The sequence below is a fragment of the Paroedura picta genome, chromosome 5 (assembly GCF_049243985.1).
Source record: "Paroedura picta isolate Pp20150507F chromosome 5, Ppicta_v3.0, whole genome shotgun sequence".
NCBI lineage: Eukaryota > Metazoa > Chordata > Lepidosauria > Squamata > Gekkonidae > Paroedura > Paroedura picta.
This window is the reverse complement of record NC_135373.1, coordinates 96,509,110-96,524,139: the sequence shown is the minus strand read 5'-3', so window position 1 is coordinate 96,524,139 and position 15,030 is coordinate 96,509,110. Positions and strand designations below refer to the sequence as shown.

The 15,030-nt window shown below is 45.5% G+C and overlaps 1 protein-coding gene across 1 annotated transcript; it reads left to right on the top strand.

The window, feature by feature from the left end:
* Positions 1-1,823: 1,823 nt before the first annotated feature.
* Positions 1,824-13,888, top strand: GSG1 (germ cell associated 1). Its single transcript, XM_077339263.1, has 5 exons — positions 1,824-2,148; positions 5,746-5,793; positions 7,835-7,987; positions 9,429-9,540; positions 13,492-13,888. The coding sequence occupies exons 1-5, from the start codon at positions 1,824-1,826 to the stop codon at positions 13,808-13,810; spliced, it is 957 nt and encodes a 318-aa protein (XP_077195378.1). The 3' UTR covers positions 13,811-13,888.
* Positions 13,889-15,030: the final 1,142 nt, after the last annotated feature.

Sequence of the window (15,030 nt, the reverse complement as noted above, 5' to 3'; positions counted from 1 at the left end):
TGACTAGAGTCAGAGTTCTCTCAGATTCAGTATGAATGTGACTAGCAATGCACTAAGCTAAACAACCCAAATCATAGAATCATAAAGTTGGAAGGGGCCATAGAGGCCATCTAGTCCAACTCAGGATCAACGCAGGATCAGCCCAAAGCATCCTAAAGCATCCAAGAAAAGTGTGTATCCAACCTTTGCTTGAAGACTGCCAGTGAGGGGGAGCTCACCACCTCCTTAAGCAGCCTATTCCACTGCTTACTCTGTGAATTTCCCCCCCCCCTGATATCTAGCCTATATCGTTGTACTTGTAGTTTAAACCCATTACTGTGTGTCCTTTCCTCTGCAGCCAACTGGAACAGCATCCTGCCCTCCTCCAAGTGACAACCTTAATCCCCAGATCTCAGTCAAACTGGGAACCAATTTGGGGCCCTTGATTGGCTTAGGCCCATTCTGCACGGTGGCAGCCACCCTGGGCTGTTGGTGGTGCCACAGGGGACCCATTTCTCCCTCTTTTCCTGCTGTCTTCCCTTTTTCCTAGGATTCTTATCTTTCCCTGTGGGGCCCATGATACATGAGGGTGAACCTTTTCTCTCCAGGCTAACCTTGCCCTGTGCATTTCCCCAGCCTCAGTTATCATGCCACAGAACAGTTTGCCCAGAGGGGAGGGACAAACAGGTCTAGGTGCAAAGGTTCCCACCCTGTCTCTCCAGTGAAGCCCTCAGTTCCCTCCCCTCTTACCTCCCTATCTGGGGAGATTTAAAAAAAAACAAAAACAGCAGCCTGAATAGACTATGGATATGTGAAATAGCAGTTCACTTGAGCACGCTTTTCTTCTCCCCTGCTCATCTGAATATTCTTGATCACTTTATGCAACTTGAGACTTTGCAGCCATTCTGTTCTCACGATCAGATAAAAGATTAAATAAAAGATTCCATCTCGAATTTCAGTGCATAGATATAGACATGAGATTCCAATCTAGATCAGTGATAATGATTAGTGTGAAATGAGAGGGTGTTAGTTCCCCCGGGATCCTAGGCCTCTGACGCAGGGTGGCATGTTCAGCATCACCAGCTACAAATTAATCGCTGCTTAGCCACCTTGCCATGTTCACAATCTGGGCAGCTCCTGGCTACTCAAAACATGCCAGCATTCCAATCTGTCTTAATTAAGGGGAACACCTGGTCAGGGGACAGCAGGCCTTCTCTGTCCAATCGGACAAATGCATCTTGGGTATGTTATCTGGTCCATTTTCAGCCTGCCTTTCTCCAAGTTGCGCAGGGAAACCTGGCGAGTTGCTTTCCCAATTACAACATCCCTGTGAGGTAGGTTAGGCAGAGAGAGAGAGAGAGTGATTTCATGACTAAGCAAAGGTCTGAACCTGGGCCTCTCATACCAAGTCCAGCTACAACACCCCACTGTGGGTAAAAATGCCCGTGTGTAGTTTGAACTTCTGCTTTCATTTGCTGCACTTCAGGGAGCTTAGAATGGAGAGTTCAGCTCCCATGAGTGGCGTATCTGAGGAAGCATGCTTGCACCCAAAAGCCTTCTACCTTGAATTGGTCTTCAAGGTGCCCCTGAGCTCCAACTTCACTTTGTTGCATATTGTCACAAAGGTGTTGTTTCCAGGGAATTGCTCATCTCACGCACTCCTTGTTGCCTTTGGTTGCAAGCAGTTTGAAAAGGCCAGAGCAACAGAGCTTCTCCAGCTCCTCGGAGAGATTCCTCCCAAACACATTTTGTGACCTCCTTGTTCCTGGTCTTCAGGGTTTGGCCGAAAAGCCAGAGCTGTCAGGGCACTAAGGGAGTCTCTGATGGCTGCTCGTTCTTTGCAGATGGAGCTTTTGAGGGACCTGCCTTGGCGTCGCGCTGTCCTGGCTGTGGTGCTGAACCTGCTGGCCCTCAGCCTTTCCACCACAGCCCTGCTTGGCAGCTATTGGTGTGTGGGAACGCAGAAAGTCCCCAAGCCTTTGTGTGGGAAGAGCAAGACCACCAAGTGCATTGGTGTCCCCATGCCTCCCGACGGAGGGACGGATAACTCCTCCTTTCCAGCCCAGGATGTGGTGCACTACAGCTGGGAGACGGGGGACGATCGCTTTGCCTTCCGCTACTTCCATACGGGCATGTGGGTCTCCTGTGAGGAGAACATAGAAGGACCAGGTAAGGACTCCGGAGTGGAAATGGTTTTAGCTCCAGGGCTTCAGAGCCAGTGCACAGGAAAGCTGGGGAATATGGGATTCTTCTTTGGGTGGGACTGAAGGTTACCTGTGCAAACCAGCCTATCATGATCTGAGAGAAATGAGTAGATCTATCTGTTCACACTGGGAGATGGTGGTGGAGGAAAAGAGACCCAGAGGGGTTTTGGCCAGTGCCTAATTCCCTTCTCCAAAAGGCCGTCACCATAGAGGCCTGTTCAGGAAGAGGGGCAAAGGCTTTGCTGAGGTCCTCTGTGTATAAACAGAAAGAAATTCCCAAGCTGGTGATGGCAAAAAGCTTTATTCAGAATGAATTCCTAGGTATAAAGCCTTGTTTTCGTATTTTACTTCCTCAGTAAACTTATTTCTTAATTGGTTTTTTTTCAGGGATACAAACAAAGTCTTCAACCCACTACCTAATTCTTGTATTTTATATACCTTAGACTTTATATTTTAAGCCATATAATTTGGGTCTATTAGTATCAAAGGTCCATAAAGGTAACTGTCTTATAAATGATCCTCTGTGTGGCGGGAAGGACTGCTGTGATGCTTGCAGGGAGTGAGGGCAAAGTTTGGCTGTGCCCCCGTGTCCCTTAGGGATGCCAGGGTCCCACCTGGGGATCCCCTGGAATTACAGGTCAGCTACAGATTAAAGAGATTGTTTCCCTGGAGAAAATGGCTGCTTTGGAGAGTGGACTCCATAGCATTGTACTCCACTGAGGTCCCTCCCCATCCTAAATCCCCCCCCCACTCCCAACTCCACCCCCCCCCAAATTTCCAGGTATTCCTCAACCCAGAGCTGACAACCCTGTTGTCTTCCCCCTTGAGATAAACACCCTGTCTGCTTGGTGGAGTGGGCGCTAAAGGGCCCCATCCCCTAATGATAAAAAAGAAAGCCAAGAACATCCCCACTCACAGGGCAGGGTCAGAAGGGGAAAGCCTCTCTCCTTGTCTGCCTAGAGGTTTTGGAGGATTTATGGATGCATAAGGGTGCCTCTTTAAAGTGGAAATTAGGATTGGTTTATGGCCCCTTCCACCACCCCCAGATTCAGCAAATGGAACTGTTGTTTTGGGAGGGAGAACAGGGCATGTGGCTGGGGAGCAATTCTCCAATACTGCGATCCTAAGCAGAGCTGATTGGCTTAGAAGGGTGAACCATCGCTCTCTGTGCTGCCTTTGTCCACTGAGAAAGGCTAGCCCTGGAACCTGTAGATCCTGGAAAGCCAGTCCCCCTGAAACCTACACCCTGCCTCTTCACCAAAGGGTTTTAGTATCGAGTGGGGTCATTAGTATGAAGCTGCTTGATTTTGTCGCTCCTCAAGCAGCAAACCACCTTAGTGAAAGGCAGGGCTGAGGCCTGGGAAGGAGTAACACCAAGGAATTGGCTGGAATGAACCCAGGGAAAGACTGGCTTTGCCAGGGGAAGAAAATGTCACCAGGAAGGACATGGGGAGGACAAGTTCATTTAATTTCGATAAGCCCTCTGGCCCTTCTGGGGGGTGTGATCCACAGAGCCAAAAGCTGGGAAGCTACATAGGTCCAGACTGGACATGTGGTTGAAATCCAGTTAAAACACAAAGCATGCCTCTGTAAAGCCCCCCCTCCCAAAAAAGAGCTTGTGATTGATTTTTTAAAGTTCCAAAGCTCATGATTCCAAAAGGGCTGTCATTAAAAAATCACTATGCATCTATGATCAGATGCATAGGTGTCTCAATGGAGAAGTTTAACTTTAAAAAAAAATAGCTGGCACCACAAGCCCTTTAAAACATGGAGAAAGGTGATCGGCTGCCTGGCTTGATTGACAGGCAGAGGAGAGTCACATGTAAAGCGCATTGCTCTCTTCCGCCATTTCAAGCAGGCATGAGGATTGCTAAGAAGCAGAGAGCCAGAATGTGAGGAATGGCTGGAGGTGCATTATTTTTTAGCATTACACGATTTCACTGGCGTAACTCTATTATTTCAATGTGTGGAACTGCACCCAATATGAAATTGAAGAAAGACTTGGCAGTCTCCTCAACTGCATAGGCCATGGTTGCCACTGGACCAGTTCGGAACTTTCTTGATTTGTTTCTCTTTTTTAAAGTTCTTTGGGCTTCATTTTACCTCGATTTCAGAACAATGGAATGGGAAGCTATCAATGTACACACATTTAAACAAATTAACACCCCATGTTTCCTGCCTCCCTCCTTGGTATACAGGAGTGGTTTAAGGATTTATGAGGGACATAGCACCAGAGCCAGTTTATGGCTTTGTGGGACCCTAGCAGAGTAAAATTGACGTGGGAGCAGCCAGACTGAGGGCAGGGGGGGCCCACAGTGGAAAGGAGTGTCTCTCTTAAAGGGAGAAAAGGGGGGAGGAGAGAGGCTATGATCGGGGGGATGGAGGGGAAGCACTGTGCGGAGCCTCTGGAAGGGCTACATGGATAAACAAGCCCTGCTGGTGTACTTCCCAGTGCATTGGCAAGCAAATGATAGTGGCATTGTGGCTGAAGTTAGAGTATTACAAGAGCAGTCCTATACACACTTGCACCTTTCCAAACCCACTGGAGTGGATGGGTTTAGGATTGCACTGTCAGCAGGCAATTCTAGGCATGCTTAAGTTTTGCAATAAATCCTGTTGAACTGACTTGCTTGAATTGACTTACTCTTGCATGAATTGGATCCATGGCCAGGCATCCAGAGCAGTAACCCATGTGCTGCATATGCCAAGTATATCTGTGTAAGCCAATTACGTCTGTATTTCAGTAAATTGAACATTCACAGGAAGGGACTTGAGAGCCTTCTGTATCTCCTCCTCCTTTCCCTACTCTAGAGAAAAGTCTCTGAAGTGTTGAACTTAAACTGTGCCTAAGCTGTCCAGACACCAGGGGGCTCCCCTAATTCAGTGCTTCCCCATGCAGATAGAGATGAATAAATTCCTGGGCTGGGCTCTGTTTTACAATTTCTCTGTTTGCATAAATAGATCCCATTCCTTTACTCTTACACACCTTCTGTTAGAATGTTTCTCCCGTTTTGTGAATTTTGCTCAGGAACCCATCTTTGAATAATTATTGTATTTGGCATTCAGGATAACATCTATTTATTTTAGAACATTTCTATGCCACCTCCTCAGAGTCCCACTCCAATATTCAAACATAAGCCATTAAGAACCACAGTATTAAAACACAAGCCATTGATGCAAGCTGCATAAAAATTATCTATGAAACAGAAGCAGATAGTTAGAAAGCTGCTAGGAGGAAACCTCTAATTAATTTCACATTTCAGAGGTGTTTGACTGAGTGAACACTGAGCAGTCATGCGCTGTTCCCCTGGGGCAGGCTTTCGCAACCAGGGTTTCGTGAAACCCTGTGGTTTCTTGACAGTCCTGAAAGGGTTTCCTAAGTGGGTGGGAATTAATTAATTTATACTCTGGTTTCTCTTCAGATCGCATAATTAAATTATATATACATATTTAAAATTTGTTAAACAGTTATCAGGTTATTTGAACAAATATGGTCACGTTGACCTGCCCATGGCCAATGATGTCCTAGGTAATTATTGCAATTATTATTATTTTATTTTAGATGAGAAATGTCGCAGCTTCATTGAACTTTCACCACCAGCTGAGAGAGGTTGGTACAAAAGTTTCTTTTGTTGGGCTGCTGCTGCTCATTCATTCTTTAGGAACCAGTACAGTCTTGCAACCCAATACAAAGCATGCATTGGGGCATATGCTATTTTTTGTCTTTATCCAGTGCTCTGAAGTCTAGAGCAATATTGTAATGACCTAATTTTGATGTATAAAATAGTAATGAAAATACGGCTGATCAATCATTTTTGAACTTCAGTGAAAGCACATATATACTTTGAAGTAAAGATCCAGAGGTCCAGAAAAGGCATTACATTTTATTACCAACAAGCAGAAATCTGCAAAAAAAATAATTTTAAAAAAATCCTCTCCAAGTATTTTCACATTCCCCATTCTGAATCTGATTTGGTCGAGTTTATGCTTGGTGGAGTTTGCCCTTTCTCTTTCTCTTCAAGTTTCTGTCCTCCTAGCTTCTACATAAAAGCCCATTTTCAATCATCCTTTTTTTTCCATTCCAAATTCTGCTCTTTCCAGTTGCTTGCATTTCAGGCATGGGTGCCTGGTAACAGCATTTGATAAGTATTTTCCTTGGATGTTTACCTATAATAATAATACAATTTTATTTATAGCTTGACTTTCCCCTGGGGTTCAGGTGGGTAACCACATTTCAAACAATAATAGAACAATATTATAATACTTCATAGATTTAAAGCATAATGGATCCCTTAAAATAATTTTAACTACTTCTGTTCTTGCAGCGGGAGGGTTGATACAGGTCAAATAGGCTCAGATATAATTTGGGTGGCCTTTTGAACAGGGAGGTCAGGATTTCAGCACTCACTTTAGGCCTGGCAGAGCAGTTCTGTCTTACAGGCCTGGCAGAACTTTCCAAGGTCCCTCAGGGCCCTGATCTTGCCAGGGAGAGCATTCCACCAGTCCATTATCAGAGGTTTACATCATGCCCAGAGATCCTTCTTCATGTGGGTAGCCATGTTGGTCTGAAGCAGCAGAACAAAGTTGGTGTCCAGTGACATCTTTAAGACCAACAAAGTTTTAATCAAGGTATGAGATCTTGTGCACACACATTTCCTCAGATACAATTAAATGAAAATTACTAGTCCATGCAAACAGGTAGAAGGTGAGCAGTAAATTAACATGCAGCATAATGAAAGTATTTAAGAGATTCAAGAACCAAATGGGAATAACAAGCTGAATTTATATGATTACCATTTGGGTTTAATTCCAGCGAACAATCATAGTAAAGGAACTAAATACGTCAACACTGGAGATTGATGGGCAGATGTATCCTTAATTGTGCTGAGAGCTGTATATGAGTACATTTATTGTCTGGACACATGGTAAAGAAGTCCTGGACATAATCTACCAGGCCAGCCTTTTTCAACCTCTTAACTGTGGAGGGGCCCCTGAAATACATTTTCAGAGTTCAAGGACCTCTGGAATGGATGTCAGCTGGCCATCTCTCCCTGCCATGCCCTTGGGAAGTGAGATGTCACCAGAAGTGAGATCACCTCCTGCACCCTTCACCCTCCTTTCACTCCCTCCTCCTACTATGGTGGTTCTGCCTCATGTAGGCTGGAAAGAAGAGCAAGAGCTGAGAAGTCAGCCCAGACTCCACATACCATGTCACAGCCAACTACCCCCCCTTTTTATTTTTACACACACAGCCTACCCTCCAAGCCCTCCAGCAGAGGTGGCCAGTTCCCTAGCTTGTGGCCAAGCCCATTAAGGCAGTAGGGTGAAGGTCACAGGTGAGATAACATTCACTCTCCCACCACCAGGTAAGTAGCTTTCCAGTGTCCTACCGGGCTCCATCAGGATTTTGCTGAACCACCTGCTTTCAGCGTCCGCTTGGAAGTCCAAACAGGAAGTTCTGTCAAACTCCTGGCAGGCTCCCATTCATGGCCGGTGAGCTATACGTATCCTGGGGATTTCACCAATTGTGTGGGACTATTCCAAACTCTCCCTCACCCCCACTAGTTTAATGAGAGTAGGAGAAGGGGAACCTGCTCTGCCAAATGTACAATGCTGAGTGATTTCTTTCATCTGACTGTGGTCCACAACAGGAATCCTTTGGCTGTCACTTGGATCAGAAATGGTTTATATAAGCCTGCTGTTCATTAGTTTCATCCTCCTCTTGGTGGAGATGATATACAGAGGAAACCCAGTTTGTGGGCTCAAACTCAATGCCTTTGCTGCCATCTCCTCAGTATTGTCAGGTAGGTAGCTGTCTGTTTAAAAAGGTACAGTAAAAGTGGGGGGCCGACAATGACTTGCAAGGGGTGTCTCCATTTCTTCTCCCCCATAGTTTCTTCTTTCCCTTTGCTGAAACCCTCCTTTCCTTCTTTTTCTTCTTCCCATTCCCCTGCCCACCTTCTCCCCTGCCATCCGCTTTCCCTTCTTACCTCTCCCCGCAGCCCTCCCCAAAGGAAACTCTGGCTGTGTTGTGCTATGCCGATCCCCAGAGTCTGTGCCAGCCAAACCAGCATGGGGCACAGTTGCCTGAAGGAAACAGCAAGGATTTGCCAGGCACGCTCCTTCCCGTGTCCCTTTCCCATGCTACATCCTTCTGGCAGCCCTCAACCAATCTCCTGTTATCTATCTCCTATCTTCAATTGTATACATTCTCTATTTATTCATTTATACCCCCTCAGACTTTCTCCACAGAGGGGAGCTTATGTTGTTCTCATCCCCTCCATTTTATCCTCAGAACAATCCTGTGAGGTAGGTTGAATGGTGTCACTGCCCCAAAGGGTGCTTTCATAAGACAGTAGGGATCTGAACTTGGTTCTCCCAGATCCTAGTCTTAAACTCCAAGCACCACACTCCACTGGCTTTTAAGGGGTGGCCGCTGTTCAGTAGTTGCAAGAAGCCAGGCCTTGGGGAGTCATGCCAGGTCAATGATATCAAGGGGCTGGGGGCTGCTGTCAGGCCTGGCACATGAGTCCTCCCTCAGAGACCAAAACTACCCTAGAAAGGGTCCCCCCTGCCTTTTAATGATAGAAACCCAGGCTTAATAGGTGGTAATACCGCCAAACAAAGCCCACTGAGGATTTCCATTTCTTAAAGCTAAAGGTACTCCTTCCATCACTAGGATTGGGGCAGTGCCCAAGCATATTTCAGTTAGTTTTCAGTGTCTGGTGCAAATCTGAGGCTTTTATCAGGGTGATAAAAAGATCTGCCTCATCTGTCTATGGCCCCAGTCTCTGGATTTAAGCATCTACAGATGGGGCCACATTGAGAATTATATGCACTGATTATTAGCATGGCCCCATTTGTGGATACTTAAATCCTCATTAGATTGATGGATAAGGAAGTCACTCCATGACGGAAATCAAAGGGGCCTATGAACATTATAAAGGCTGGACACAGAATAATCATTTTCACTATCCTGAGCAGCTGGAAATTTAAAGGAAAAGGAGAAGAATACAGAAAGGGCAATGAAAAGAATACAGAAATACTCTCAATACATCAGATTAAGAAAATAAATAGGAAAAAGGAGACTAGGACCCAAGAAAGAGACTAGGAACCCCAAGGAGCAAATGCCAGCAGATGCTTTAGAGAAGTGTTTCCTAAATCTTCAGATTCTAATAGTGTATTGTTCTAATAGCTCTTTAGAGTGTGAGAGAAGCATAACCATTTTTTTTGGCTTCCTCTTAGGCCTGCTTGGGATGGTGGCACACATGATGTACACTCAAGTTTTCCAGGCGACTGTTAACCTGGGGCCGGAGGACTGGAGACCACACTCATGGGACTATGGCTGGGCCTTCTAGTATGTGCCCTTTTTATTTACAGAAATATGTTGCACATATGGTGCTGCCTTATGGCAAGGCATTCCCATTAGTCCATCTAGCTCCTTAACTACCCTGAGGGTTCTCCGGTGTTTGGGGGCATAAATCTGTCCAAGCCCTCTCACCAAAAGACTGCACAGACTGAACTTGGGACTGTATATCCATTCTACCCCTGAACTAAATAAGGTTGCCAACCTCCAATCAGAGCCTGGAGATTTTCAGGAATTACAGCTGATCTCCAGTCTGCGGAGACCAGTTCCCCTGGAGAAAATGGCTACTTTGGGGGACGGACTCCTTGGCATCATGCCATGCTGAGGCCCTTCCCTCCCCAAGCTCCAACCCCAAATCTCCAAGAATTTCCCAACTCAAAGCTGACAACTCTATCCCTAAACCCTGATGTGGCCCTGTAGTGGAACAATTTGAGAATAACTTCTCAGTATGGCAGTAAGTACAATGTGTAGAGAAATGGATTCTGAACTCATCTTAGCAACTAGAGCAATTTTCATTCATGTAGAGCTGCTCTGTTCAAGACATCAATTCAGTGGTCTATAACTTAAATGCAAAGCTTATCATCAGCTACCAAATCCACTCTGGAGTATTATCTCTTCCTTACAAGATCCAGCATGAAGACACCCATTCTTGGGATGCTTCTCTGTTTGTGGCCACTGGGCCAATGATCCATCTCTTGTCTCATTAATGAGGTCAAAGACCTAAAAACCTTTCATTTTACTCAACTGCTGGAGACTTTTGCAGCTGGAATAGGGATTTTGCTAAATACTCTGGGCCATTGCTTGTTTGACAATTCAGTTGTATAATTTGCAAAACTGCCTCCAAACTTTGAAGATAGTAAGGAGTCAAAGAAAATTAGAGGTGCATAAACCTTTCCATCAGAGGTATCCTGGGCAATTTCCAGAAAACCTATTTGCATTGGATTTGATGCTGTTGGGAAACAGTTTTCCTGCTTCCCATGGCTTTGTGGTGCATTTCTGGACCTCCCAGGGTTTCTCACAGGAAAGCCTGGATAGCTCTCAGGAAGGTGGGAAACTTCAGATTCTCCCAGTCCCAACCATATGGCAGCCATCTTCCTGCCTGTGTCCCCGCAGTGACAATTTTCTACCATAATCAGCAACTAAATATTATATTGTGCTGACAAATGTGTGTATTCTTTGAACTCCTAGCTTTCAGCTCTTCTTTTAAAAAAACCTTTTGTGGTTGAGATATGAGGGGAAAGAATTAGAATCAAAGGAACTAGAATATTTTCTTTTAAAAAGAAAGTTGGGAAGCAGACAACCTGATACAAAAAGTATTGCAACAATATTCAGTTGCCAACTTAAAAAAAAAAATCCAAACCTGAAAAAAGCCTTATAGGGACTGGTGCAAGGGAAACTACAGAGAAACCTGTCACCATAGAAAGCCATCATGGTACAGTGGTTAAGAATGGCAGCTTTTAACCTGGCAAGCCGGGTTTGATTCCCTGCTCCTCCACATGCAACCAGCTGTGTGACTTTGGGCTCATCACAGCACTGATCAAGCTGTTCTGACCGAGCAGACCTATCAGAGCTCTCTCAACCGATCTACCTCACAGGGAAGCCGCTTTGAGACTCCTTCGGGCAGTGAAAAGCACAGTGTAAAACCCAGCTCTTCTTCATATCAGCAGCTATAGCAGCAACAGGCAAACTACACAAGCCTATCTCTGTGTGGAAAACACCTTGGTCACAGGTTACATATGGAACAGCCACCCAGTTCTTTGGGTGTCCACTGGCTCCATTTCCAGTGTTGCATGTCTTCCTATTTGCCACTGCAGTTTCTGCACAGGACATTATTCAAGCTTTAGATGTCTTCATGCATGGCACTCATTTAGGGAAGCCACCCTCCATGTGGGACCTAGGGATCCCTTGGGTTTACAACTCATCTCCAGACTAAGGAGCTCAAACCTCCAGAGAAAATGGCTGCTTTGGAGGGTGGACTCCGTAGCATTATACTTCATTGAGGTCCCTTCCTGCCCCAAATCCCACCTACTCCCAACTCCACCCCCAAAGTCTCCAGGTATCTCCCAACCTAGAGCTGGTAACCCTACACTCATTGTTCATGGTTGCATTCCCAGTGTGGGCTTTGCTCAGGTTGTACTTCTACTCTGTCATGATCATTTTTGTGCATGCGAGGGGGAATGTAATGGTCCAAAGAGGAACTACTGGAATACATTTGAGTGGGGCAGAGGCCAGTCAGTCCTGCAGTCATTCTGTTTCTCACCCCAAACTCTATCTGCCAGGCTGCTGATGGTAGTGATACAGGCTTACAAAATAATTAATGGTGTTGCGAGAGGCAGAGAGACAGAGAGAACATTCCTTTCTCTGGTAATAGTAGCATAGTATAATTTATAATCAGCTGGCAATGCTGAAGGGCATGTTTAGGAATGACAAAAGGACATTCTTCTTTACATAATGTGTACCTAACAGCATGAGATGAAGGGCAGTCATTTAGATGGTTTTAACAAGGACGAGACAAATACACAGACAATAGTCTATTGCTGGCTAATAGCCATGAATGCTAAATGGAACCTCTGTGTGTACAACGGCAGATGCTGGGTACAACCCGGGAGGTATTGTCCCCTTCAGGCCATGCTGGTTCGCTTCCAGGGATGTTTGACTTGCTGCTATTGAAAACAATGTTCCTGTACATGTGGTTCCCAACCATTTTGGTACGATGACCCACAATGGCAAGTTTGCTTGGTGATCTGTTTAAAAAAGAGACCCTGAAGAAATCTACAAACCTACTGTCACAGGCTTCACAATCCACTTTGGTGTCAGGGCTCACAGGACGGGAAATGCTCTCTAGATGGAGTAATCTGATATAGTGAAAAACAATGAAATCCTAAAGAAAGTTACAGCCTTCTAAGTCCATTGAAGTGAACAAGTTAAGGAAAAGGTCATTCACCTTTGGATGGCAGTATATGTCTGTTCTTACACAGTGGCAAGTCCCTGTCTGGTTGGTACATCCTGTAGGATGCCTAATGGGGAGGGCTGGATCCAGGGGTCTGGTCTCCCCAAACAAGGCACAGTTTTGCTGCTTGCCTCTCCACTGCTGCTTTTTAAACAGCCCAACGTGAAAACAACCTTGGAAATAACCTACAGTTTCATGAGATATAATTTGCTTTTATTTTTAATTCCTTCAAAATTTTATACATTCATTCACAGCAAGGGATTGTAAATCCATGGCAGAATAAATGTTAATGGGTTTTAGAATTGCCCTCCTCCCTTATAAACAAAAAGGAGTTTTGTGGCACCTCAAAGACTAGAAGATTTACTGGAGCAAAAATAATTGCAGCATTAGAATTTAACGGTAGATATAATTGCATTAACCAGGGCTTAAACCGACACCATTATGGCTGTTGTTAATGTCCACTGCTTGTACTTTTGAGTTTTGCATAGAAATAGCACAAACTGTACCTCTTGCATTCCCTGGCCCTTTAACCCCACTGTTCAATTTTTTTCTCCTTCTATACCATTTGTGCAGTTGTATCTGCTGACCAAAGACTCTCTTTGGCTTCAGCCATGAATTCCACCATAAAAATCATAAACCTTTAATGGAAGCAACAAAATATCTTCTTGGGTTTTCCACAACAAACATGGCCCTGTAACTGGCCCCTGCAATTCATTTGTGCTTAGATCTGACCAGGCCTTACCATAGGGGTTGGGTTCAGTGCAAGAATGCTGTTCTCAACACGCATACATGCACATACATTTCCCAACCCGGAGCCGGCACCCCTACATCAAGCAGCAATTGGAGGCATGGCTTTGCCTGCCTAGACTGGGGCCCCTGTTGCCACAGCATGAGATTCCGTCTCCTGTTTCTAGATACAAGCACCATTCCTTGCTCCCTATTATGCTTAACTGGGAAATAAACCCTTGCTCTCCATTCTTCCTCTCCTTTAGCATGGCCTGGGCCTCCTTCACTTGCTGCATGGCTTCCGCAGTTACGACTCTCAACACGTACACCAAAACCGTGCTGGAGTTCAAACGCAACCACCAGAAATGCTGCGATGGGAGCTTCACAGCTGATGAGTCTCAGCACCACCAATGCTTAATGCAGTCCCAGTTCTACCACCGAGAGCAGCTGCAGGAGAAAATCCTCTCCTCTGTCTCCGAAGGGGTCGACTTCTACTCGGAATTGCAGCAGAAGGTGCTACAGAGGGAGCCTGACCTCGAGCTGAACGAAGTCCTGGGGAAGTCACTGAGGGAAGATCCCTGTTAGACGGGAGAGAGTTCGGGGGAGCGCAAGAGAACTCTGAACGAAACATTTGCTTCCTCTGGGATCCTGGCTTCTTTCATTCCTTCCTTCTCCTGGGGAAATGGGGGTGGGGTAGGGGTGGTCTGCAGTCCTTATCTGGGCAGTAGTCTAGAGACTGTTACTTGAAACAATGGACCACAACATAGGTTTATCCAGCCAGACCTGAGGCAAAAGGGACTGACTATGGTGGGCACCGAAAAATGCTTTGATCCAACAGGGGAAGCTGTTGGGGGCTGTACAGCTGCTCTTCAAAGGAATACCGGGGATGTTAAATGTTGTGTTCAAATAGGTGGGACTGCCTTAGATTCAGAATGGCAAGCTTTGACTGTATAAAGGGTACAATGTCTGCCAATATTTGGATCATGACAAACCAATTTCTTGTTTAATAACTCTCTGGGCAGGGAGCAGTCCACTGGGTGACCCTGGGCCAGTCACTCTGTCTCTGCCTGACCTACCTCATGGAGTTGGTGTGAGGGGTGTGGCTGGGATGGGGTGGGGTGGGTGGGGAACCACCGGGATCTCTTTAGAGGAATGGTGGAATTAAAAATAATAAGTCCTGAGTCTTCTGAGTGTGTATGTGTATGCACAGTGTAGCATATGATCAGTGACTTCTTTTGCAGTTTCATAATTTTATGTGCTTTAGATAGATAATCAAGGTGTGTGTTTGTGTTTGGGTGGTATTAAAGAAACCTTTACATCTCTCTCTCTTCTCTTTAACTCTGAACATACCAGACATTCTCTTAAAGCTCCCTAATCAAAAGTTTGCCCCAAGGGCACTATGTCCCCTCAAGGGCTTAGCCATGTCCCCACAGGGATTCTGGACAGAGGGAAGATACTTGGCATGCCCCAGGCCTGGCAAGAGCCATTACAAGACTTGAGGGAAGAGTATGTACACTTACAAGAAAGTAGAACCAGGAGAAAAGAGAATGAATGAAGTGTGACTCAACTCCCCCTTCTCCCAGGGGCCGAGGGAAGGAGCTTCAGTTAAGTCAAAAGTTGATGAATGAGAGATATGCACTCAGGACCTGACAGACTAGCAATTAAAACTAAAAGCTTTGAGGGCTCACAACTGAAATTTAAAACATCAATGATAATGCTCTTAAGTGCAACAAAACCTTGCAAACTCCTCCCCCACCCCAAACGAGCACCTCCCAAAGTTCTTAGTTTTTCCACCTCTCCTACTT